The sequence below is a fragment of the Phyllostomus hastatus genome, unplaced genomic scaffold (genome assembly GCF_019186645.2).
Source record: "Phyllostomus hastatus isolate PE091 unplaced genomic scaffold, TTU_PhHast_1.1 phas_scaffold_501, whole genome shotgun sequence".
Taxonomy (NCBI): Eukaryota; Metazoa; Chordata; class Mammalia; order Chiroptera; family Phyllostomidae; genus Phyllostomus; species Phyllostomus hastatus.
In genome coordinates, this window is record NW_025334033.1 from 72,139,807 (window position 1) to 72,164,599 (window position 24,793).

Here is a 24,793-nt window from a genome sequence, read left to right on the forward strand (position 1 = left end):
AGCTCCGGCCACAGGGGCACGTCCGAGGGCAAGGCCTGTGTCTGCCGGGCCCCTCAGAGCTCAGGGCTGCGCCGTGATGGCGACCAGCCCGGCCGGTCTCAGGGGCGCGGAGGCACCGGGGCTCAGCCACCGGGCCTGTGCCCGAGGCCCCCGAGAACCAGCCAGGCCTCAGGGGGCCCGCCACCCAGCCGCAGGAGCTCTTGGGGAAGCTGGCTGTGGGCCGTGAGTCCAGCAGGAGGCCCGCCCGCCCGGACCGTCCACCCCACACTAACAAGCTCCCTCCGTCCCACCCGGCAGGGGCCTGCTCGGGCGTCGGGGGCGGGCACCGGTGCCGAGTCCGGCGCCTGCCCCTGCGTCAAGGCTTCGCCAGGCGACGCGGTGACTCGGTGCAGCTTCCTCCTGCAGGGCAGGTGGGGCAGGTGGGGCAGGTGGGGCAGGTGGCTGGGAATGGCCGTGAGCCCCCGGAACGCCCTCCACACGGCCCGGCTTCTCCCTGTCCAGGTGTGGCTCCCCTCCCTGGGTCCGTCTTCGTGCAGCTGCCTCTCTCCACTGAGCACAGGCGTCTCGCCCCGCCCCCCACCGCCCCCCACCGCCCCCCGCAGCACAAGCCGCGCTGGTGCCCGGCCCGGCCCTCCGCAGGCAGCCTGGTCTCCATTTAGCTCAGGGAAAAGTGCACCTTCACTTTAATTACCGCCCTGCCGGCCTGTCCCTCCCTCTCCGCTGCTGCTGCTGCGCTGGTACTCACGGTCTCCACCCCACACGCCTTCTTTCCCTCGAGGCACCGGCTGGGGGGCTCAGCCCAGGCCGCCCCTCCGTTTGTGTCCCTGCGGGGCTCCTCCCCCGTGTGGCCGTAGAAAGTGGTGCCTCGGGCGACGCACTCTGTGGCCATTGCCCCGGCACCTCTGACCCTCAGGGACACCGTGGGCATCCTGGCCGGGCCCTGGCTCCCAGGCCTCTGAGGGCTACTCAGCTACGCGCCCGGGGGTGGGGGGTGGGGGCTGGTGTCAGAAGCCAGGAGGAGCGGAGGACCTGGCAGCCCCACCTGGACGGGGGGTGAGTGCGAGGCAAGACAGCCCGCGGCATCTGGGGCGACGCAGGAAGAGCTGACGGTGTGGGGAGCCGTGTCTCCGGGCCACACCCGTTCTCCTAAGTGAGGAGCAGAGGAGGGGGCAGGGCCCACGCAGGGCCCTCGGCAGGAACCCCGCCCCCCTGCCCTGTGAGTGTCCCTCCCACTGAGCGTGGGCTAATGGGCCTGGCTGCCCTGGGGACGCCCAGGAGGAGACTCGGGGGACTGGCAGGCGGAGCTGTCTCCAAGCAGAGGCAGCGGGGATGGTCCCCGGGGCGGAGCACAGGGAAAACCGTGGGCCAAGGCACGAGAGGGAGGCTCGTCCCAGCCTTGCTGCTCTGCACCCCGAGCAGCCACCCACCGGACCAGGGGCCAGCCTGGCCGGTCAGCGCGGTACCTAGTCCGCAGCCGGGCAGGGAGGGGGCGCCGCGGGGACCGCAGAGGGACGCGAGAAGGAGGGAGGGGCAGCTGTCCCCAGGCCGGTGTGGGGACCCTCGCCACGGAACCCCCGTGACCGTGCAGGCCTCCCGCAGGCCCAGCCAGTGGGGTGCAGCCGGGTGTGCCCGCCGCAGCCTGTGCGTCAGCGCCCGGAAGCCCACGGTGGCACCCAGTGCGACCTGCAGCGACCGGCCCGGCGCCAGCCGCCCGCAGCTTGGCCCAGGCTGCGTGCGGGGTTCACTCCTGCTCACAGGTCCTGTCTTGGCTTCCTGGCCCCTTGACTTCATGACCGGGGCACTGGCACCGAGTGCTGGTCAGCTCTGGGCCACCAAGCCGAGTGCGGTCAGCCAACCAGCAAGACGGGGATCACGGCCTCACGACCTCTTTCTCTCAGGTGCGACCTGGCATTGCCTCAAAACCATAGCTCTCTGTGGCTAAGTGGCTTTAGACTACTTCCTTTTTTTTAAAAAATATATTTTATTCAGATGTCTTTGTGTGTGTGAAGATTTTATTTATTTTTAGAGAGGGAAGGGAGGGAGAAAGAGAGAAATATCAATGTGTGGTTGCTGGGGGCCGTGGCCTGCAACCCAGGCATGTGCCCTGACTGGGAATCGAACCTGCGATGCTTTGGTTCTCAGCCCACACTCAATCCACTGAGCTACGCCAGCCAGGGGTTTAGACTACTTTCCTTTTTAACCCTCACCAAGGACCTGTCTTCACTGCTTCCTGGAGAGGGAGGGCGATGAGAGAGAAGCGCCACCTGGTCGCTCCCGCTTGCACCTGGCCCTGGGGCCGACCCCGCGACCTTCCAGCTGCCGGCTGCCACTGCGACCCGGCGAGCCATCCCGGCCAGGGCAGCTTGAAACCACCTCATGGAGCTTTTTCTCGCTGTGGCCAGGAGGGTGTCGGCACAAAGCACCTCCCTGCCTGTCCCCAGGAACGCGTCCACGATGCCCTTGTCCGCAGTGTGGGACTGGGCACGGGGGGGGGGGGGGGCCCTGGCTGCCCGGGGGGCCCTGAGGTTGGGAGGCCCCTCCCGCAGGTCACAGCCACCTTGGCCGCCAGCGGGCCCACCCCCGGCCCCGCCCGGCACCACCCTCTGCACCAGTCTCCCTGGCGCAGGGAGAGCCGCCCTGCCCCCACTCCAAACAACAAAGGAGCAGCACCCAGAGCACAAGGGAGCCAAAACGTTTAAGTTATTAAATCAAATATACAGAGTGATTCATTTAATATGTACATATTTACAAAAATGCACTTTCACGAGGGGGCCGGGGCCAGCAGGTGGGCAGGGGCCTGGTGCCCGCGGCGGTGTCGTCAGGTGCGAGGGCGAGTCTGAGTGAAGGCACTTGTCTCGGGCTTCAGCGCTGCCACCGTCCCGGGGACAGAGCAGGCGGGAAGGGCACTTCAGAAAGCACAGCTGACGGACATCGTGTTCGGGCAGCAGCGGGCGAGGCCGGCGGGGGGGGGGGGCGCTGCCCACGGCCCCGGGCCACGCCAGCCACCGCGGGCCCCGCCGGCCAGCACAGGTGCCACCGGCAGCCACGGGCGGTCCCACAACAGCCTCGGGTGGTCCCATCAACAGCCACGGGCCACACTGCCAGCCACGGGTCCCATCGACACCGGGGGCCGCGGGTCCTACCAGCTCTTTGGCCTGGAGCCACTGAGAACCCCAAGTGAGGAATAAAAGGGAAGATTCTGTAAACAGGGCACCACCTCTGGGCTCAGGCAGTTTCGTGGGGACACGGCAACGCCTCTCCGGCCACGCGGCAGGCGCCACACACAGAAACGATACAAAAATAGCGACTGCCCGAGGACACGCCCTTGCCTTCCGCCTGACAATTATCGAATAATTTACACAAGGTTAAAGAAACATAGAAAATAAACATTCGTTTTTGGTTTTTTGGTTTTTCTACACAAAATAAAGAAACTATGCACACGGCCTCAGCCTCCTACAGCCGGCGGCGCCCGCAAGGGGTCCCGGGCGCTGGCCCGGCCGGCGGCCGGCCCTAGTCCCGGCCGGCGCGGTGTGCCTCGTTGACGCTCCTCACGGCGCGGTTGTCCACTTTGGGGCCCGCGGCCCAGCGGGCCGGCCTCCCCGGCGAGCCCCCGGGCTCTTTGGTGCGCTCGTGCGGGAGGAAGCGTCCCGCCTCCAGGGCGTCCTCCTCACCACGGCCGGGCTCCTCGTCCTCCTCGTCCTCCCCGCTGCCCCCACGGCCCGCGGGCCCCGGCAGTGCCTCGCCCGCCCGGCGCGGTGGCGGCGTGAAGTTCTTGCACTGGTACAGCACGTCCTTGCGGCCGCCCGGCCGCTCGATGGGGTTGCGGATGGGGTTCAGCGGGGCCCACTGGTTGTTGGCGCCCTCCTCCCGCGGCAGCCGGCTCCGCTCCCGCTCTTTCCTGCGCTTGCGGGTCCACCACACGCAGACGGCCACGCAGGCCGCGCACAGCACGCTGAACACGCTGCAGAGCACGGGTACCAGCACACCTGCGGGCAGCAGGGTGTCCAGCCCAGGCGTGGACACCGGCCCCAGCCCGGCCGCGCCCCCGCCCCCACCCGCGCCCCCACCCCGCTCACCTGCAGAGGAGCCGCCCACCACGACCGTCTCCACCTTGACCTCGGTGACGGCCAGCAGGAGCGAGCTGTTCCCCCGCTGGGTGATGGCCGCCACGATGGCGTGGGCGGCGCTCTGGATCAGGCCGCTGTCCGGCAGGTCCCAGGCGGGGCTGAAGGACTGTGGCAGAGGCCGGCACTCAGGGCCGCCTGCCTGCCCACCCACCCACCCGCTCCGCAGCCCGCGCCCCTCCCCCCGCGGGGCCGGGACCGAGCCAGTGCTGGGCCTCTTGCCCAGCTGCAGGGACAGACGCGGGCTGCTGTGGCCCCTGCGCAGGGCCGCACCGGACAAGGGGTGTGGCCTGGGCAGAGCAGGGGGCCGGGGCCACCGCCACCGAGGAGGCCGTCAACAGTGCTTCACTGCCCACAACCCCACCCGCCCCACCAGCACTTCCTCCCACCTTCCCCTCCGGACCCCTGGGCCTCTGCCCACCTGAGCCAGAGCCTTCATTTCAGCAGGCAGGACAGGGACCCCCCCCATCCTGGTCCATGCCCCCCGAGAAGCTGACTCCACTGCGGTGGATTTCCAGCTCCCTAGGCCCCGGGCCAGCCCCGGGCCCTCCTGTCCTCTGAAACCCGCACCCATGCCCCACCCCCTGGTCCCTGTGACCTCTGACGTGCCCCAGCTGCGGGCCCAGTGCTGGCCCGGCCCCCAGCCTCGCTGTCGTGCACTGTCCTGTTGACTCCTGGTCTTGGCTCCGCTGCCCCTCCTCCCACCCTGGGCGGGCTGGCCGGGATCCACCAGCTCCAGGAGAGGGCACCCAGCACCCTCCCCACCCCACGCAGGCGCAGTGGGCCCACTTCCGGGGCTGCGTCCCTCTGTCCCATCAAGCCCCCGGGGACGGGCCTGGCCTGGCCCCTGTGCTCCCAGCGCCTCCCAAGAGCACATCCAGAGCAGGACCCCCAGAGCTGGCCACCCTGCCCACCAGCACTCACCATGGCCACCTCCACGGCGCTGGCCTCCAAGGACGGCCGGTCACAGAGCAGCACGAGCAGGCGGTCCCGGGCCACCGCCCTCGTGGCCGGCAGGGCACGAATCCCCGAGCAGATGGCGCCCACGGTGGTGCCCTGGGCAGAGGTGGGCAGCTGTGAGCAGGCCCCCGCCCCACAGGCCACCCGGGGCCACGGCGGGGGCGGGGGGGGGGGACGCAGGGCGGCCACTGCCACCTGCAGCAGCAGCACAGGCAGGCCCAAGGGGGCGGGGCCTCACACGCTGAGCCCCTCCCCTGGTGGCCCAAGGCCACCGTCAGTCAGGGCCCTGGGAAAACGGACCAAAGGGCACCCCGGCCTCCCCACCACCCCTGCAGGCCACACGGGGGCTCCCACTCATCTGACCCCACAGGGCCAGGCTCCCTGAGCAGCCACGGAGCCGACCTCAGCCTTTCCGATCCCACGGGGGCGGGGCCCCAGCCCACGTGGAGGGCAGCGGCAAGCACTCCCCGGCCCTGCGGACTCCCGGGCGGCTCACCTGGGGCACCTGGTCGCGGTTGAAGCGCAGCGTGAGGCGCGCGCAGTTGTCGTCCAGGTGGCCGGAGCCCGGCAGGCAGGGGGTGCCGGGCAGCAGGGGCTCCTCGGGGCCGCACTCCCCCCAGGCTGCGCAGGGCGGCTGCAGGCACTGCCCCGGGGCCCTCTCCCTGCACTGCTGCCCCGGGGGGCACTGCACACTCAAGGCGTCCGGCCGACTGACCAGCAGGCAAGGCTTCCGCCCGCACCACACCTGGCCGGGCACGCACACGGGGGGAAGGGAGGGTCGGGGTCAGCAAGTCCCGGGACCACGCGACCCCACTGCCCAGGCTCCTGGGCTGTACCGAGTGCCAGAAAGGGCCCCCACCTGAGGAGGGACCGTGGGTGGCGGGGGGCGGGGGGCACACAGGCCTCAGGTTTCTGGAGCCTGCACAGGGGGAAGCCTCAGTTTCCCCAACTGCACAATGTGGACAGGGGCCTGGTTATGCCCAGGGGCCCTCCTTCCTGGGTGCCCAGTGGAGGTGGGTCAACTTGGCTCATCCCACCCCAACTCCGGCAGCAGCTCCTAGTTCTCACAGGGTGGGTGTCAGGGTCATGGGCAAAAGACAGGGCCCCCATGGGCCAGGGGCACCAGGACGTCGGAGCCGGGCAGGGCAGGGGCGCCAGGCAGGGCAGGGGCCCCCAGCACCTTGCTGCAGTCTCGGCGGCCATCCAGGCAGCGGCAGCTGTTACAGTCCTCCACCCAGGAGCTCCCGTGCGGGAAGGGCACGCCCCGCGACCAGCAGGGCCTCCCGAACACGACCACTGTGGGGACAGCAGAGGGGTCGGCCAGGGCACTGCGCCCCGGAGGCCAGGTCTCGCCCTGCCCTGCCCGGCACAGGCCCCACCTACCCTCCTGGCACCGCGGGCCGGCCCGGCCGGGCGGGCAGCTGCAGCGATAGCCGTTGATCTCGTCCACACATGTGGCCCCGTACGCGCAGGGGGAGGACTGGCACTCGTCGATGTCTGCGGGGGAGGGGCTGGCTCAGCGGGCAGCGGGGGCCACGTCCCACGCAGGGCCTGGGCTGCAGCCCAGAGCAGCAGGAGAGGCCCGAGCGGGTCAGCGGACACATCCCAGGTGAGCAGGGGCCTCCCTGTGCCCCACGGGGCCTCTGAGCCAGGCCCGGCTCTGCCACTGGCCTGAGGCTCTGTGGGCACCAGCCCGTCCTCTTGCACCTGCTTCTGGACCAAGGTAGGCGGGGCCTGGGGGGCAGACCCCTCACCCCCCACCCCACTGTGGTCTCTCCTCTAACTGGACAGCCTCAGATGCCAGGATGGGGCAAGCAAAGGGGCACTGCTGGCCAGGCATGGGCAGGTGGGGAAACCAAGGCCGGGAGCAAGGCGGGGTGGCTGTGTCCACACCGGACTCCGGCGACCCTGACCCCAGGCCTGCACTGGGAGGAGCTCCCTGGGCTGGGCCCCACAGCCCCACCCACCCAGCCCCCCCCAGCGCCTCACTGATGCGGCAGTCGGGGCCCGCAAAGCCTGGCGCACACTCGCAGCGGAACCAGTTGACACCGTCGACGCAGGCGCCGCCATTGTAGCTGCAAAGGGAGAGCAGGTGTCAGGGGGGCCCCCGGGGCAGGACGAGCTCCCCAGGGTGGCCGGCCCCCCAGCGGCCACTCACCAAGGCAGAGGGTTGCAGTCGTTGGTATCTGTATTGGAGAAAGAAAAAGGGCTGCTCAGCACGGCCTCTGCCACCCAGCCCCCCCACCGCGTGCCCGGTGTGGGTGCCCCAGACATGCCACCCACGTGGCCGTGCTGGGAGGCTGGGGGGAAGGGCAGGGTGGCTTCACGAGGAGGTGGCCCTGGGCGTCACGGAAGGCCAAGTCCTGGAGGCGGTCGGCGGGGCTGCAAGGCCTGGCCACAGGGTGAGCGGTCGGCGGGAGGTGGATGGGGCCTGGGGTGTGCGGCAAGGGGGGGGCTGCAGAGGTGGGAGGGGCGGGGGCCGCACAGCAGGTCTCGGGGTGTAACTGTGCTTTGGTGGGCAGGTGGAGTGGACACATCCACGGGCAGGGGCAGGAGGGACGGGCCAGGGAGCCCCCACCCCACAGCACCCCGCCCCGCCCCATCCCCGCTGCCCCGCCTCCCGGTGCTCACTGTGCGTGCAGGTCCGGCCCTCCCAGCCCTCTCGGCAGATGCAGGAGAAGGAGTCGCCGCTGCCCACGCAGGTGCCCCCGTTCATGCAGGGGTTGGGCAGGCAGCTGTTGTTCTTGGCTGTGAGGGGCACAGAGGGGGAAGGGGGCCTGTCTGTCTGGCGCTGGACAGACGGGCGTCCCCGCCGCGCCCCGGCCCAGCCGGGGGCGGCGTGCCAGACGGGGGCGGGCATGCCCGTGTTCTGAGGGCCCGGGGCCTCCTCACCGGTGTTGCAGGTGCTGCCCTTCCAGCCGGGGGGGCAGGCGCAGCGGAAGGTGTCGCCACTGTCGTAGCAGGTGCCACCGTTGCTGCAGGTGTAGGCATCGCACTGGAACTCACCTGCGGGCACAGGCTGCTCAGGGGGGCGGCCCTAGTGCTGGGGCGGGGCCTCGGGGCCGTGGGGCTGGGCCGCGGGGCCGGGCCGGGCCGCGGGGCGGGGCGGGTGGGCGGGCACTCACGTGAGTGGCAGGTCTTGCCCTTCCAGCCGTCCTCACACGCACAGTAGAAGTCATTGACCAGGTCATAGCAGCGGCCTCGGCTGTGGCAGGGATCGGGAAGGCAGTCGTTGGGATCTGGGGGCGAGGACGCCGGTCAGCCGGGGTCACCGGCACTCAGGGAGGGCTTCTTGGGGGCAGAGGCGCCGGAGCTGGGCCCAGAGAGACAGAGAGAGGCAGGGAAAGGCGCCGGTGGCAGAGCCGGGACCAGGCCGGAGATACTGGGCGAACCCGGCACAGCGTGTGGGTGCCCGGCACCCAGAGGCCGCGGCCAGGGCGGGGAGCCCGGCGGGGCCACTCACTGGTGTCACAGAGCTCTCCCTCCCAGCCGCTGGGGCAGAAGCAGCGGAAGGCGTCCACCTCGTCAATGCACGTGCCCCCGTTGTGGCACGGCTGGCCGCGGCAGTCGTCAATGTCTGCGGGAGGCTGGCGTGAGCAAGGTCCAGGCTGCCGGCCCCCACCCGGCCCACGGCCCGTCGTGGCCACTCACTCTCATGGCAGTAGGTGCCCGTGAAGCCGCTGTCACAGATGCAGGAGAAGTTGCCGCCGGGCAGGCTGACGCAGCGTCCATGGGGGCCACACACCCCGGGGGCCGCCACGCCAGCCACCCGGGGTCCAGCCTCCAACCCGCAGCCGTCAATCACTGCAGCAAAGGGGAGGGGTCAGCCCAGGCCCCTTTCCCGCAGGCCCCGCCCCCACCCCGCAGGCCCCGCCCCCACCTCTGCAGGCCCCTCCCGGGCAGGGGTCCCTGGGCACGGAGCAGTTCTTGCCGCCCATGTTCTCGGGGCAGGCGCAGTAGTAGTCGCCCTCCAGGTTGTAGCAGCGGGCGCCGTTCCAGCAGGGGCTCGGCTCACAGAGGTCGATGTCCACCTGCGGGGCGGGGGTGTCGTGAGGGCCCAGCTGCTGCTGGCAGACTGGCCAGGCGTCCTGTCCACCCCAGGAGCCCCAGGGGCCCCAGACGCCAGGCCTCCACGGCCAGGGCCTGGAGGACGTCCCCTGGGACCGTCCAGGCCGCTCGGCTGGACGGAAACACCTGCGGGCCTCCCGGCCTCTCGGTCCGCCACAGCCCGCTTCCTCTGCCCGCCAGGCGGCATCCGGCCATCACCCCTGCTGCTGGCAGGAAGGCCAGCCCCTGACCCACTTCCCCAGTGCCACTGCTGCCCTGAGCCCGGCCTGCGGGTCCTCCCCAGACACGGCACCGCCGGGCCCCCGGCCCCCGGCCCCCGGCGGGACCCTGGCCCCGCGCCCCAGGAAGCCTGCAGCCCGCAGCCCCGTCCTGCTCTCCCCCGCAGAGGGCAGTGGGCACGGGCCACCTGCCTGGACAGGGCCACCCACTCCCGGGCTGGACCCACACGTGCGGCTCTCACTCCGGCAAGGCACCCTCGCCACACCCTGGGCCCCCTCTCAGGCTGCCCACAGCTCAGGCCGTCGCGGCCACTGCCCCTCCCGTCCCAGGGTGGGGGCCATGCAGGGCCTCTGCCGGGCTTGGCATGACAAGCAGGGACCCCCCTTTTTCAAAAAGATTTTTATTTATTTATTCTTAGAGAGAGGGGAAGGGAAGGAAAAAAAGAGGGAGAGAAACATCCATGTGAGAGAGATACATCAATCGGGGACCAGGCCTGTAACCCAGGCACACACACTGACTGGGAATTGAACTCGGGACCCCGGCCCCCTCAGTCTGCAGGACGATGCCCACCCACTGAGCCACACGGGTGAGGGCACCAGCAGGGACCCCTGACCCTCCCCCTACACTCTGTGCAGCCAGGCACCTGGACTTTGGGGGCTACGTCTCAGTCCAGGACCCTGCGGGGTCAGCCCTGGCTGCAGCCCCTCCTGGTCACTAGGGTGGCTCCCGGGACAGCAGCCAGGGCTGAGAAGGGCGGACTCACCTCGCAGAGGGGCCCGGAGAAGCCCTGGGGGCAGTGACAGCGGAAGCCGCCCACCAGGTCCTCGCACACGCCGGCGTGGCAGGGGCTGCTGGCACACTCGTCCAGCGGCAGCTCGCAGTGCCGGCCGCCGAAGCCCCTCGGGCACGTGCACTGGTAGCCGTTCGCAAGGTCCTGGGACAGGCGGAAGGACAGACGGAAGGGCGGGGCTGGGCGAGCGTCCCGCGGCAGCCCCGCCCCGCAGGCACCTCCGTCCCACGCCCTTCCCGAGTGTGCGCAGGGGCGGGGCGCCCGCCGCGGCTCACCTCGCAGGTGCCCCCGTGCCGACACTGGCCGTGACAGTCGCGGTCTTCTGCGGACAGAGGGTGCGGTCAGGGGCGGGGCCCTGGCGCCGGCCCAGCCCACCCGCCTGCGGCCGCCACCCGTACTGACTGATGTGGCAGTTGAGGCCCTTCCAGCCCGGGCGGCAATCACAGTAATAGCCACCAATCAGGTTTTTGCAAGAGAAAGCGTTAAGGCACGGCTTCCCTTCACACTCATTGGCGTCTGTGGAGGAGACAAGAGGGCGCCGTGGGGCCCGGCCCCACGTGCCCCTGCGCCTGGCGCCCGCGGCCCCCGCAGCCCCGCAGCCCCGCAGCCCCGCAGCAGCCGCCGGATGCAGAGCCCTCAGCGCATGCTCCCACGAGGCCCCGCCCCTTACCCAGCAGGCAGGTGGCCCCTGCCCACTGCTCGGGGCAGATGCACTCGAAGCCGTCCACGCGGTCCACGCAGGTGCCGCCCGCCGCGCACGGGCTGGAGGCGCACTCGTCCACGTCTGAAGAGGGGGGGCGGGGTTGGCATGTGGGCGGGGCTGGGAGGGGGCCCACGGACCGGGTCTCCGTGTGGAGGACCCGTCACATGCCAGGGTCTCCGTCACTCCCCCCGGGGCCACCCAGGCCACAGACACGCGTGCAGACGTGACAGCTGCCGCCCCGCCCCCGCCCTCAGGCCCCCCCAGGTGCCCGCCCGGAGACCCACGCCGCACCCGGCCCACTCACCCAGGGCGCAGGTGGGGCCACTCCAGCCGGACGGGCAGTGGCACTCGAAGCCGGAGGGCACCTCGTGGCACGAGCCGCCGTTGGCACACGGGTTGGAGGAGCAGGCGTGCTCGGCTGCACGGGACCAGAGGGGCGCTGGGTGGGGGCTGCGGCCCAGGCGCGTGCCTTCCCAGGACGCCCCCCCCAGCCCCACGGTGGGGTAAGGCAGTGTCCAGGGCACCAGGGGCCGGGGTCGGCCAGGCCCCCGGGACGCGGCCCGCTGCCAGGCCGAGGCCGCCGACCTACCCCGCTCGCAGTTCTTGCCCGAGTAGCCGGCGGGGCAGACGCAGTGGTACTGGTCGGGCTCGGCGTTGGTGCAGGTGCCCCCGTTGGTGCAGGGGTGGTGGCTGCCGCAGTAGTTCAGGTCTGGGGGCAGGGGCGGGGGCGGGGCGCTCAGGGCCGGGCCTGCCCCGCGCGCCCTGCCCGCCCCAGGGTGGCCGAGCCGCAGGCCGGGCCGCCCGCCGCCCACTACCTTTGTCGCAGAGCAGGCCGCCCCAGTTGGTCTCGCAGGTGCACTGCCAGGGCTCCACGCAGCTGCCGTGCACGCAGCCCGGGTACGGGACGCACTCGTCACAGAAGCGGCCCTGCCAGCCGTAGCTGCACCTGCGGGCGGGCGGCCGAGGGGCGTGGGGCCGGTCGGTGGGGGCGTGCCCTACGGACGCGGGCCACCCCCGAGGCCGGCGCCCCTGGCCTTTGACCTGGAGCGGGCCAGGGGCCAGGCGGGGGTCACGGGGCCCGGCCACCCCCACCGTCGCAGATGCGCCCGGCCACTGGCCCAGGGCAGTGGCCGCAGCTGTCCAGTCACTCCTCCCGGAGCTATTTTGGGACCTGCCCCTGCGTGGGGCCCCAGGAGCAGGCGCTGGGGAAGGGAAGCCCTGCTGGGACCCCAGGATGCGGGGCCCCGCGGGGCCCCGCGGCCCCCGGAGCCCTGTGGGGTGTCGGCAGGGGCTCCTGGCCTGGCCCCAGCCCCGTGGCCTCAGGCCCAGCTTGCGACCTCACCTGAAGCTCGAGGGCAATAACAACTCTGCCAACAGAGCCCCACCCAGGGTCCGTTTCACAGGTGGGGGCCCAAGGCCCAAGGCTGCACCAGGACAGCCCTGCCAGGCCTGGGAAGAGCCACCTGCTCCCTGGCAAAGAGGCCACGACCCCGCGGCCTGGCCCCGCCCGTGCTGTGGGCCAGCATCCCCTCCGGGAAGTCTTGCAGGAGGAGGGCGGGCGGCCAGGGCAGAAGAGGCCACCTGTGCGGCCCCATCCGGAGCCCAGAGCTCAGCGTGACTGCGGACCCCACGGCCAGGGGAAGGCCCCACTGTCCCGCAGCAGGGACCTGGGGGCCGCCAGGCCCTGACCAGGACCCCAGGGGCCCCTTCCGAGAACTGCAAGGTCCCGGGGGAAGGGCGGGACATTCAGGCCGCGTCTCCTCCACGCCGGCACCGCCACGTGAATTTATTTTTGTACGAGGAAGGAGCCACGGCCCTTCCTGGGCTGCCCCTGAGCCCCATAACTGCCGGAGGGGACAGCGGCCTGCCGGCTCCGTGGGCACAGGACGGGGGAGCCGAGGGCGGAGGGAAGGGGCTCTGCCACGCAGACCCCGTGCACCCAGGGGCCCACGTGGGTGCAGGCCGCGCACCCTGACCCGAGCCCTGCAGGTGACGGGGGGGTACCAGGCTTGGGCGGGGCCACGAGGGGCTCGGGTCCCCAGCTGGGGTCCCCGGGGCGTGCTGTCCGGCCTGGGTGGGGCAGACCCCCGCTTCCCTGGCCCAGGGCTCCAGCCGCCAGGGAGGAGGCGGCAGGAAGGCAGGGCCATCTCCGCAGCAGCATCCGGTGGGGGTGTCCTGCCCTGAAACCTGAGTCCTGAGCCGCCGCGGCAGCTGGGCCTCACCCACAGGGCTGGGAGAGGGCGGGTGGGGGCTCACCTACTCCCCCACACGGGGCGCGAAGGGCCTCCGTCCCGGGCTCCCGCCCCTCGGCTTCCTGCTTGGCCGGCCGGCAGGGGGAGGATGGGGCGGAGACCGGCCTCCCTCCCACCTCGGCCTCCCTCTGTCCCTGCTCGGACCCCCGGGGCCACGGCACGGTGGCCTCCAGGATGAGCCAAGGTGTGCAGGGCTGAGACCCAGCCCCACTGGGCTCGCTCCCCGGGCTCACGCCCACCCCCGAAGTCAGTGGGCAGGCCCCGCCCTGGACAGACAGACAGCCAGCCTCACACCACCTCTCCCACCCAGAATTCGGGCCTGCCCTGGGCCGGCCCCCCCACTGGTGGCCCTCTTACCCCTGCTGTGCCCCCACTCTGCGGCCCACTGGGTGGGCCTGAGACCCACCAGTGTGAGGGGCTGGGTGAGTGAAGCCCCAGCGCCCGGCCCTTCCCTGGGGGCAGAGCCACCACCGGACAAGCAGCAGGGGCACCACCCCTCCCGTCCTGGCTCCCAAACCCTGCCTTCCTGTGCACACTCACTCCTGCGTGGCCCTGAGAAGGTCACTTCACGTCTCTGTGCTCAGTCCCCGTGTCTGAAGAAGGGAAATCCGCCCCCTCGGGGGCCCTGGGCAGACAGTGTCCACCTGGGCCCCGGCCGTCCTCGGCACCCGAGCGCCCACTGTCCGCCCGGCTGCCGGAACCCCCGGGGGGCTGCCGGCTTCACCAGCAGGAGGCCCCGGCCCTTCCGGCCTCCTCTCTCCGTCTGCTCCCAGCCCAAGGCTTCAAAGGCCGTCTGCACGCCCCAGGGGCCCCTGGGGCCTTGGGCCGGGCCCATCCCCATCGACCCCTCTGCCCAGAAGACCCCGCCTGGGGCAAGGCAGACAGCACCCCTCCTGCCCCGCCCCTAACTCACACAGCTTCACGCTCAGCTCAGCCCAGAGGCTGCAAGGCCTGGGGCCCTCTTTGCCCCCCCCACTCCCCTCACCCACGTCAAATCCTCTCTGGGACGCCTGAAGGACCCGCCCACCTCTCCGCCTCCTGCCGGTCACCCCCGTCCACCCTCACCCCTGCAGCAGCCTTCCCACCAGCTCTCCCCACAGCAGCTGCCCTGGTCCTTCCTCCCTCCTCGCCCAGCTCCGAACCCCCGGGGGCCCTCTTCCCTGCGGGTCCTGCCCCACCCCTGCCAGCTTCTCCCCATGATCTGGGGGTTCGAGCCCCGCTGCTCCTGCATCCCTGTGCTGCGGACACCCACGCTGAGGGGGCGCTGGGTCCCCAGGCCCGCACCCCTTGGAAGTGACTGTCCCAGCCACCCTCCCCGAGGCCCCACACAGCACCCCTCGCACGGCAGGCCCAGCCTGTGCAGCATGTGTGCATGTGTGTGTGAGTGTGCGCAGAGGTCTGCGCAGCGGGAGGAGGGGGCGGGGGCGGGGGCGGGGGCGGGGCGGGGGGCGCTCACCTGCACTCCCCGGGCACGGCGCAGCCCCCGTGCAGCAGGTTGCAGCCCGGCTTGCACACGGCTGCAACAGAAGGGGGCGCAGAGCCTGCTGCGGCGGCGGCACCTCGGCCGCCCACGGTCCCCCGCCCCCCGGGGGCGCCCCCGGGCCCGCCCACCGCCCGCCGGCCGCCCGGCCGCACCTTGCTGGCACTCCTTGCCCATCCAGCCGTCCATGCAGGCCTTGTTGCCGTACTGGTCGCAGGTGTGGTGGCCGAAGTAGTCGTCGCGGGGCCGGCAGAACTTGTTGCAGGCGGGGCTGTAGTAGTTCTTGGCGCAGCGCACGCGGATCTGCAGCTCCAGGTGGGCCACGTGGCCGCTGAAGTGCAGGCTCTTCCAGCGGTCCTCGGGGTTGACCATGCCCGTGTGCGACACCCGCTCGATCAGCAGCGCCTCTGCGGCGGGCAGCGCTGTCAGCCCGGCCCGCGCCACCCCGGGGTGCGCGGGGCCACCCGCCGGGCTCCCGCGCCTCACCCCAGCTGCAGACGGGCCCAGAGCGGGCCCACCCCAACCCCAGCCCCAGGCCCCCGGGCCACGCCCTCGCCGGCACTGCCGCCTGCCCTCGGTCCCGGCCACCTGGGCCTCATCCCAAACCCAGCCACTGCCTGCGGGTGGGGGGCGCGAGCCGGCACCACGGGCACACGGGGACCCGTGAAACCACCCCTGTGCTTTGGGACTCTCCACAGCAAAGGCTAAGGAACCCCTGCACCCCTGCTCCCTCCACTGCGCCCCTGGGCCTCTCCCAGCAGGACGCTGCGCCCCCCAGAGCCTGTCCTTGTGTCTGTCCCACCACCCCACCTCCCGGGACCGCTCAGATGCAGGCAGCCCGTCCCCACACTTACCCCCCACCCCGGCACAGCCCCCCGGGGGGGCCCGCGCCCGGCCTTGCTGACCCTGTGGCTTCCCCCCGACCCCGCAGTGCAGCCCCCGGCTGCTCCCCAAACACGTGGGGCTCACTCTGGCCCAGGGCCCCTGCAGGAGCTGCTGCCGCTGCCCATGGGGCGCCTCCCGCCGGGCCCTGGCGAACCTCTCTGCCCCACGCCCACGGGGCCCGCAGGCCCCGAGCCAGGCCGCCAGCCCGCAGGTGAGTCTCGGAGATGGCCGCCACGGCCCGTGTTCCAGAGAGCACTCCGCCAGGGGAGCGCAGAGGCAGCCCCTTGGGGGGCCGGGACACCGTGCCCAGGGCCCTCGGAGAGGAGCGGCCGTCCTGGCGTGGGGGCCCCTGTCCCCAAGGAGCCTGGCCGCGTGCACCTCCCGACGCCCCGAGGGAGCCCACAGGCAGCGGCCCCCCGCCCCGCGCAGGCCGGCTGGCGGACTCACCGTCCGGGCTGGTGTGGTTGTCCCAGTCCCAGGCCTCCACGATGAGGGTGAAGGAGCGCTGTGTGTACAGGGGGGGCCAGTCAGGGACCCCCGTGCGGACAGGGACCAGCCTGCCGTGGCCCCGCCCACCGAAGGCCCCTCCCAGCGACCTTGCTGTGCCCCCCACCCCCCCACCCCTCAGCTCGGACCCCCCAGACCACCCACCGGCAGGAAGGAGGCTGCCCCCTTGGTCGGTCGGCTCAGGGGGCTTAGCCCCTGGCTCCCATGGCCAGCAGCCCACACCTGGGGAGACTGGGTGCCCCAGGCAGAGGGGCAGGGGCAGCGGAGTGATGCACTGGCTGCAGGCGGGTCCCCGTGGCCTGGGACCGCAGGGCGCCGGGTGGGGGCCTCGCCCCAGAAGGACGGCGCCGTGTCCCCCAGCTGCCCCTCCGCTGGGACAACGCGCCCACAAGGCCCCCGACAGGCCCTGGCTCTGGTGCTGCCCCCCAGGATGCAGCAGGTGCACCCCGAACAGCACGCAGTCCACACACCCCCCTCACTCTGAGGCCAAGAGGAGGCAGCGAGGGACCCCTGGCCCGGCCTCGGCCGTGGTCGCCACCCCCCCTCACCAGGACCACCTGAGCCCCAGGCTACATGGTGGGGTGCCGGCACCGAGCACCCCCAGGGCCCGCGCCCGCTGCCAGGGAGGCCAGGGCGGCCCTGTCACTCACAGGCACCAGCCCCCCGGGAGCCGAGAGCCTGGCCTCCCTGCCCAGGGCCCTCCGTGGCTCGCCTGTCCACGCCGAGACGGAGCTGAGCCCCCTCCGCCAGAGCCTGGCTCCCCGCAGGCTGGGGCCCCCAGGCTAGGGCCGCCTCTGGGGCCGCCGGCTGCCCTGGGGAACCTGTGTGCACAGGCCAGACTCCGGCCTGTGCATCGCCCGGCCCCTGCAGCCCGGCTGTGCTGGGGAGCCACTCATCTTGCCACCAAGCCCCGCCCACGCTCTGCTGTTCCCACCCCCGAGCGGCAGCCTCCCGCAGACACACAGGCCCACGGCCGCCGGTCCCCGCTGGGCACACCCGAGTGCCCACCCCACCTGGCCCCACTCCCCACCCGTGGGCTGCCTGCCACAGCCAACCACACCCACTGCCTCTGGGCACCCCCCACCTGGCCCTTGGGGACCCTCTCCTCCTCCCAAGACAAGACACCTGCTTCCCTATGGCCTCCCCTCTCGTCCACACTGCTGCCCCCGCTCCAAGCCCAGCCCAGCCTCTGAGACGCCCGGGTGGTGGCCAGGACCTCCCGCCCACCGCCGCCACCCAGGGGCCTGCACTCACCCAGGAGCATGGGCTGAAACTGGAGGTCAACCCTCTGCCCTCCAGGGCCCTTCCTGCCGTCCCGGTGGCCATCAGGCCCTCAGCCCCACTTCTTGAATCCCCCCCACCCATCACTGCCAGACCCCCGGACCCCCGGACTCCGTCCGCATCTCCCCACACGCTGCTCCTGGGGCTTGCCTCCCCCCCGCCGCTCCTGTCCTCTCACAGCCACCCCAGCATGCCCACCCCGTTCCCGGGCCCCGGCCTTTACACAGGCAGCCCCTCCCTGGGCCCAGAGCGTCCCCCTCAGGCCAGCCGTTCCCGTGATGGCCAGAGCCCCAGCTGCGTCCCAGCCTCGGCCGTTTCGTTCCTGCCTTCCCTGGCTCACCCGCTCCTTCCTTCCTTCCCTCCTTCCCTCCTTCCTTCCTTCCTCCCTTCCTTCCCTCCTCCCTTCCTTCCCTCCTTCCTTCCTTCCTTCCTCCCTTCCCTCCTTCCTTCCTTCCTTCCTTCCTCCCTTCCCTCCCTCCTTCCGTCCTTCCGTCCTCCCTCCCTCCCTCCCTCCCTCCCTCCATCCCCTCTCCCACGGGGTCTGCAGCAGGCTTGGCTCCGTGCCCCGCCCACGACCTCAGCCCTGGCGGGCAGAGCGCTGGCGGGGCTCCGGGGCAGGGGGCAGGGCAGGGCTCGGGGCTGGCAGCGGGGACCCGGACTGGGTGCCAGTCACACTGTCCAGGGCGCGATGGCAGGACCAGCTGCGGCGCCAACGCTGAGCCCAGGGAGTGGCCGCCAGGGGGTCTGCGAGAGGCCTGCGGCCCCGGGTGGAGTGGGCAGTGCGGGTGAGCAGCGGCGGGAGCAGCGAGCCAGGCCAGGCGGGCCTAAGGGCACCGCTGCAGGCCACCCGCCCCACGGGGCCCCTGGCTGTCCCCCCGCACCTGGGCGCCGGCAAGCAGGGCGCTCCTCCTGGCTCCCAGGAGACCCCACGCCACCCGCTCAGGTAGGGTTACCGCCACCCTGGCAGAGCCCCGGGCTCCGGTTACCTGTTCCCGCAGGGACGTGCGCCCGCCCGCCCACCCGCCCACGGGGGCCCCGCCGCCCGCCAGCTGGGCTCCCTGCACCTGCACGGCAGGAAGCCGTCCAGAGTGAACCTGAGCCTCCCTCGGCGCGGCCCCGCCGCCGCTGCTCCCGGCTGCCTCCAGGACTCAGTTTCCCCTCTGCAACGACAACCTGCCGTCCCCCCCTCCAGGGACGCAGGGGCACCCGGCTGCCGGCCCCACAGCCCGGCACAGCAGGAGGGCTGACGGGTCTGGGCTGGGCCTCAAAGGGGTCCTGCCATCCCAGGGCCGGGGTGGGACAGGACTCCTACGAGCAGGCAGAGGGACCCTGGTCCCTGGGAGGCCCACCAGCCAGCTGACCTCGGTCCCTGGAGGTCTGGCCACAACACATCCTGCCAGCCCGCCCTGGTCCACCCCACGCTGCACGGCAGATCCCCCTCCCCCACCCAACCACCAGACCGCCTCCTCCCCAACCCTGACCCCCAAGGCCAGGTCCAAACTCTCCATCTGACCCTAAGACAGGGGTGACCAGGCAGCAGCCCAAAGACAGAGGAATGGCAGAGGCCCACATGTACCACGTACCCCGCAGCTCTGGACACCCCCCGACCCAGTGCGACACTCCACAGCCAGAGCTCCCCACACCACGAGGACCCTGCACAGCCCCAAGCCCACCGCCCAGGGCTCAGGCTCCAGCCTGGCCTCCTCCCCGCCCAGACCGACCGCATCAGCCCTCCGGCCCCCCACGGAGCGGAGCTGGTGCCTGCGGTGCCAGGAGCTCTGAGCGCAGATACATTTCCTGAAACCCGAGCTTTGGAGAGGCCCGGGCCTCCGCGGCCATTGTCACTGGAGGGGTGGGGAGGGGCCGCCTCCCCACAAGGCCCTGGGCCCCTGGGCAATGGCAGGAGGCATGGGCCACAGGCCCACCCCACTCAGGAACCCAGACACCCACACCAGACCGGCCAGGGCCCTGCCAGGGGGCACCCCGCCCACCCCACCCTCGGGCCCCTTGCTGTGAAGAGGGCTCCCAGCATCTCATCAGCCGGACCTTGCGAGTCGACTGCGGCAAAGCCCAGACTGGGCCGAGCCTAGTCACACCTGGGGACCAGGACAGGCTCCCCAGCTCACCTGGGGTCGGAGGCTGAGAGACCCTGACCACCTGGCTCTGAGGGTCGGGGGTGAGGACCCTGGCTCGGGCCTGGGGTTAGGGATGCTTGTCTCCAAACCCTCGGTGGCCCAGTCTGCCTCCATGCAGACCCCACAGAGCCCGACACAGTCCCCGAGACCACAGTCCCTTCTGGGACCCCCTGCCTGAAACACCGCAGGGACCTCTTCCCTGTCAGCTGCGGCCTGGGCCCACAGCCCGGCCCCCAAGGCCGAGGGACACAGCCCGCCCACGTCCAAGCCCTCCCAGTGGCCCCCCTTTGCTGAGCCCCGTCCAGCAGGACCCCTGGTCCCTGAGGGAAAGGTGTTGGAAGGAAGCAGGGGGCCCAGCGGGGGGGGTCCCTGAGACCCCAGGAGAGGGTGAGATGGGGTGGGAAGGGAGTCAGGGCTCCCCCAGCTCCTGGGGGGCGGGGCAGGAGCGCAGGCAGGGTGATGCTCTCCCCTGCAGGGACGGCACTGGTGCCCGGCACGGGCCTCGGCTGGGCCCGCCGGGGGCTGGGGCCCGTGCCGCTGCCAGGCTGTGATGGCTGGAGGCGGGGGCTGAGCCCTGTGCCCACCTCCCACCAGAGCCCCTTCTTCGGCACACACCGCTCTGAGGGGCCCAAACCCCACCCCCGTGCACACGGCCTCCCGAGACGCCACAGCCCCCTGGGGACCACGCGGCTTTGGGCTGGGCAGCCGCGGGGGAGACGAGCAGGCTGGGGGCCGGGCTGGGGGCTACGTGCACCCTGGGGAGAAGCAGCCCCCGGAGCTGCTGCCGCCCAGGGCCGAGGGTCGGCCGCGCCGTCAGGAAGGGGGTCACACCAGGCCCACCCGTGACACGCAAGGGGCCCAGGCCCACCCTGGGTGTCCCCGAGACTCCAGCGTTGCCGCCCACACACCGGCAGGAAGGCACGGCCTGCAGCACCCCCTGCCCCCGCCCTCCATTCCCGCACCTGGGGTGCAGCCCCGGCTGCCGCGCTGCCCCTCCATCACCCAGTTCCTCGGAGCCCACCCCATCGGGCCCACTGGACACCCCTGGCCACCTGCCAGGCCCAGAGAGCACATGCGCGCCCTCCTGCACACCGACCTTCAGACGGTCAGCTGGAGGCCACTCTGGGGCCGACGGGTGTCCCTGAGCCCCGGAAGGCCGGGGAAGAGGCTGGGCCCTCTGTGGGGCGGGGCCAGGAGAGCAGGGCAGCTGCCACCCCCAAGGCCCAGGCCAGGCCCTCCTGGGAAGGCTGCGCCCGACTTCAGCCTGGACACCGGCCCACCCAACTCGCCGGGGCCCTGGCAGAGGCCGGGGTGGGAGGACCAGGGTCGCTCAAGGGGCCGGAAGGGTCACTCTAGGGGCCGGAAGGGCAAGGCGCCCAGACCAGCTCCCGTTCTGCGGCCCTAAGGACGGGGGGTCAGCTCTCTGGACTCCTCCTAGAGGCCCATGTTCCCCTCCAGCTCCCTCCAAGCCCTCCGCCTGTCCCCACTTCAGGGAGCCCCAGGGTCCACGCTGGCCCTGAGTAGGAGGCCCCCCCCACCCGACCACTGAAGGTCGAGACACCTATGGCCCCCAGGGAGCCCAGGCACAGGCCCTGCTGTCTCCGTGGGAGAGGAGCCCCCAGCGGGCACCCGAGGCTCCACACAGACCCCAGCCCGGCAGGCAGAGTGGGACCTGCGCAGGCCGAGGTGGCGCGGCCCCGGGGCGGCCGCAACGCTCGGAGATACCAAGGCACTGGCGTCACTGCACGCCGCCGCACGGCTGCACGGAGGGGACAGGCGCTGCGCCTGAGCACGCACGACCCGCGGCCCGGTCCCTACCTGGGGCCGAGCCACGTGGCCCTGCCCGGGGCGCCAGAGGGGGAGGCTGCGAGCGGGAAGAAGGGGAAGCGGCCCCAGACCCACAGCCCAGGGCCCAGGGCCCCCGGGAGGCGAGGGCCCGCCCCACCCCGGCCCACGCCTGGCTGGCCGGTGGGGCCCAAGAGCCACGAGGGACCCGCGCTGGCCCGCCACATTCCTCGGGGCCTCCCCGCCCCCACGCCGCGGCTGCCAACTCGAGCAGAAAACACATCCTCAGGTAGCGATTCGAAGCCGCCCTGGCGGGAGCCCAAGCACACACGGCAGGCTGCGGCCCTGCTCAGACCTGCCTGCCGCGCGGCTGCGGGGGCGAGGGGCGGGCGCGTCGGAACTGCCCGGGGCCTCCCAGGCTGCCCCTGCCTCCTCCCGCTCAGACGCACATTCCCCTCAGGGGCCCTGGGGTCGAGGGGGACCCCAGAAGCCAGCCGGGCTCAAAGGGCGGCGCAAGGCCACAGCCGGGGGGCCGAGGGAGCCTCCTCATCCGGAGGGCGGTCAGGAAGGGGTGAGGATGAGGGCTGGCGGAGAGGGAGGTGCCAGGCAGGGCTCCCACGGGCTAGGTCCCGAAGGTCCGACCTTGGCCAGCCCGGCCTCGGGGGCACCAGGTGGCCACATTCCTTCCGGCCAGACGCCCTGGGTCAGAAGGTGGGGCCCCTCCATCACAGTCTGACACCCTGTGGCTGCGACTCCCCACTCACCAGCCCTCTTCGAGCCCCCCTGCCCCCCCACAGCTGGCTGCTCCTGACCTAGCGGGGGTCCTGCCTCAGGGGTCCTCCGCATTCCTGCCCCACCCAGTCCCAGGGCTGCAGCCCAGAGACCCGCCAGTGCCAGCCGGGCGGCGGTTCAGAAACAGACCGCACCGGCACCCGAGCACCAGCTCTCCCTCACGCGGCCCCCTGCCCACCTGCCCTCGCCCTCACCCACCATGGCCTGGGGCCACACCCCTCCCAGCATCCCCAGGCCCGGGGCTGCTGCCTGACTGCCCAACCCCCAAGTCGGGGCACCTAGGCCCCTGTCTCTTCCTGGAAGTAGGGGGCGAGGTGGGGGAGGCTGGACCAGCACCGGGGGCTGCAGTCAACACACGTGCATTAAGTCCTCCCCAGCCCAGCCCCCAGCCCAGCACCCCCATCCCCACCCCATCCGCGGGCATCCAGGAAACAGCAGGGCGAGCGCAGGCTGGCCGCCGGCCCAGGGCGGCTCCGCCAGGGCCTGCCCCATACCAGCCCCAGCACGCGCGGCGCACATGCCTCTGCGGCCTGCAGGGGCCCAAGGCGTCTCTCAAGGCCTCTCCACCCAGACAGACACGCGCACAGCGACGCAGGCACACGCCGAGGGCTGCCGCGCACGCGGGCCGCAGCCACCCCGCCCCCACCGCGACCCCCGCGCGCCCACGTGGCGGGGCGCGGACGGAGCCCCACGTAGCACGCGCCTGGGGTCTGCCCGCCGTGCGGCGCCCCCTGCCGGGCCCGCCCCGTCTGGGCGCGCGCAGACTCACGCAGGGCCGGGGTCGCAGGTGCCAGAGGGTCCGCGTGCAGGGCGGGGGCCCAGACGCGGAGGGAGAGGAGAGCTGGGGCCCAGGGTAGAGGCGCACGTACCGGCCAGGCGAACTGGAAGGGGATGACGACGAGGCCCGGGTCCTGGTCGCCGCCAGCCCGGGCCCGCGCCCGGTCCCCCGCGGCGCCCGCCGGCGGCAGGTAGAAGGAGTTGCCTCCCAGCACGGGCGTGGCACCGTGGCCGTAGCTGCAGGGCCCCGTGGGCGTCACCTTGGCCTGGTACTCCTTAAGGCACACGCGAACGTACGTGTCGCACTCGTCGTGGCCGCAGCCCCCCGCGCGCGTCGTCCGGCCGTCGCCGTCACAGCAGGCGCCGTTCAGCAGCTCCCCGTTCGCGTTCCGCAGCGCGCTCAGCCGCAGCTCGAAATAGCCCATGGGCCGCGCCGCCTAAAAATAAGGCAGAGAGCGCGCGAGGGAGGCGCGGGCCGGGGTCGCGAGCGGGCGCCCCGCCCCCACCCGTCCTCCAGCCCCCGCCGAGCCCCGGCCCTGGCGCGCGGCCCCGAGGGTTCCCGAACGCAGCGCTCACAGGCGGTGCCGCCCGGCCCCGAGGGACGGCTCGGTGCGCCCCGTCCGCGCCCCCTCGCTCACCTGCACGCAGAGCGCCAGCAGCAGCAGCAGCGGCCGGGGCAGGCGCCCCCGGCCCCGCGCCCGCATCTCCGCCTCGACCCCGCTCGCCGCCGCCACCGCCGCCGCCCCTGCGCGTCCGGCCCGGCCCGGCCTCCCTGCGCCCGCGCGCCCTCCGAGCGCCGGCAGCGGCAGCGGCGGTGGCGGCGGGCGGGGTCGAGGCGGCGCCGCGCGGGTCTGGGCGGCGGCGAGCGCGCAGGAGCTGCGGGCTCGGGCTCGCAGGCGGCTGCGCTCCGACCAGGCTTGGCTCCCTCCCGGCGGCGGCAGCGGCGGCGGCGAGCGGCGGCGGGTCCCGGCCTCAGCTCTGAGCGCCCGCGCTCCCGGCGCCCGCAGCCAACAAGTTCGGGACGAGACTGACAGCTCGCTCGCCCATTCGTCACCCACGCACCTGCATATGCATGAGGGGGCGGGGCAAAGCAGTGGGGTGGGGCTGGGGAGGGTGCCTGGGCGCCGGGGCTTTAAAGGCGGCGGAGGGCGCCTCCCGCTAGCGTCCGGCCCTGCGCGCGCTTCTCCGGACGATGGGACCGTGGGGCTCCGGTGACGCTTCGGCCGAGCCCGGCGAGGAGGGACCGGTGCCGCAAAGCGGTCTCGGCACGCCCGAGCCCCGCCGCCGGGTGTCATGAGCCGGGGGGTGGGGCGCCCCCTGAGGTCACCGCCGTGGTCCCCTCCCATCAGTGCGCGGCCGCTGCGCTCCTCGAAGTCTCAGAGGAGCGATGCCGCCTCCGGCACAAATCAGGGCTCGGCCCCCACGCGGGGCGGGCGCGGGCTGGGACCGAAGCCGGGCCCAACCTACTGTGCGCCCCCTTCCTGGGGGAGGGTCCCCGCTGCGCCGTTCCCACAGCCTCCACGCCGGCCGCAGGGGGCGCTGCTCCCCACCGGCGCCAGCGGCTTCCTCGCTGCCTCCGCTGGTGGGTCCGGGAGCCAGGCAACAACTGCTCCCAGGCGCAGGCTGTGTGCAGCTCCGCGCTGGCGCAGGGTCGCCAGAACACTCTGGAAGAGTGCCCAGGCCAGGGTCTGGGATTGGGCGAGGGCAGTAAAGGACGGCGCTGCACACCCAAAAGGACAAGGCGAAATCCACCCGAAGAGTCTCCTCTCGCTGTCCCTGTCGCCAGCCCCCTCGTCCACTTTGTTGCCCCACGTCCACGGAGTCAATACCATGAGCTCCTTGTCTCCAGACATCACCTACCCTCCAGGAAGCAGGGTCCTTCCAGGGCTGGGATGGCCTTGGCCATTAGTGACCGCATGTTCTACAGGAGTCTTCTGGCCCCACCCCCACAATAAGTGGACGGTGTCCCCTCCCTTGGACCCTCCAGCAAATCTGTCGGTGGGGGGGGGGGGCCTTGGGCTGGGCGCTGGGGGTG

General features: G+C 72.3%; 1 protein-coding gene across 3 annotated transcripts; it reads right to left on the reverse strand.

Annotated features, from left to right (window-relative positions):
• Window positions 1–2,691: 2,691 nt before the first annotated feature.
• Window positions 2,692–23,481, reverse strand: JAG2 (jagged canonical Notch ligand 2). Of its 3 annotated transcripts, XM_045823459.1 has the most exons (26): window positions 23,397–23,481; window positions 22,851–23,195; window positions 15,929–15,986; window positions 14,752–15,003; window positions 14,573–14,633; window positions 11,680–11,810; window positions 11,454–11,573; window positions 11,169–11,282; window positions 10,832–10,945; window positions 10,564–10,677; window positions 10,437–10,483; window positions 10,135–10,305; window positions 8,965–9,115; window positions 8,736–8,888; window positions 8,548–8,661; window positions 8,210–8,323; window positions 7,977–8,090; window positions 7,716–7,832; window positions 7,243–7,270; window positions 7,074–7,159; window positions 6,468–6,581; window positions 6,265–6,380; window positions 5,581–5,829; window positions 5,049–5,180; window positions 4,077–4,233; window positions 2,692–3,986 (listed from the first exon to the last, which is right to left on the reverse strand). In XM_045823459.1, exons 1-26 carry the CDS (start codon window positions 23,460–23,462, stop codon window positions 3,511–3,513), a joined length of 3,714 nt encoding a protein of 1,237 aa, XP_045679415.1. In that variant the 5' UTR covers window positions 23,463–23,481; the 3' UTR covers window positions 2,692–3,510. The 3 variants fall into 3 exon arrangements, with proteins under 3 accessions (XP_045679415.1, XP_045679416.1, XP_045679417.1); XM_045823460.1 differs by lacking the exon at window positions 10,564–10,677; XM_045823461.1 differs by lacking the exon at window positions 23,397–23,481 and having other exon boundaries at window positions 23,056–23,190.
• Window positions 23,482–24,793: the final 1,312 nt, after the last annotated feature.

Bases quoted from the DNA above. Each gene is read 5' to 3' on its own strand.
- JAG2 (XM_045823459.1), bottom strand. From the start codon at position 23,462: ATGCGGGCGCGGGGCCGGGGGCGCCTGCCCCGGCCGCTGCTGCTGCTG. The intron at 11,811-14,572 runs GTGAGCGCCCCC...GCCCGCCCGCAG, and splicing joins GCCGTGCCCGGGGAGTGCAG to GTGCAGCTACGGCTGGCAGG. The intron at 8,091-8,209 runs GTGAGTGCCCGC...CTGTGCCCGCAG, and splicing joins GGGCAAGACCTGCCACTCAC to GTGAGTTCCAGTGCGATGCC.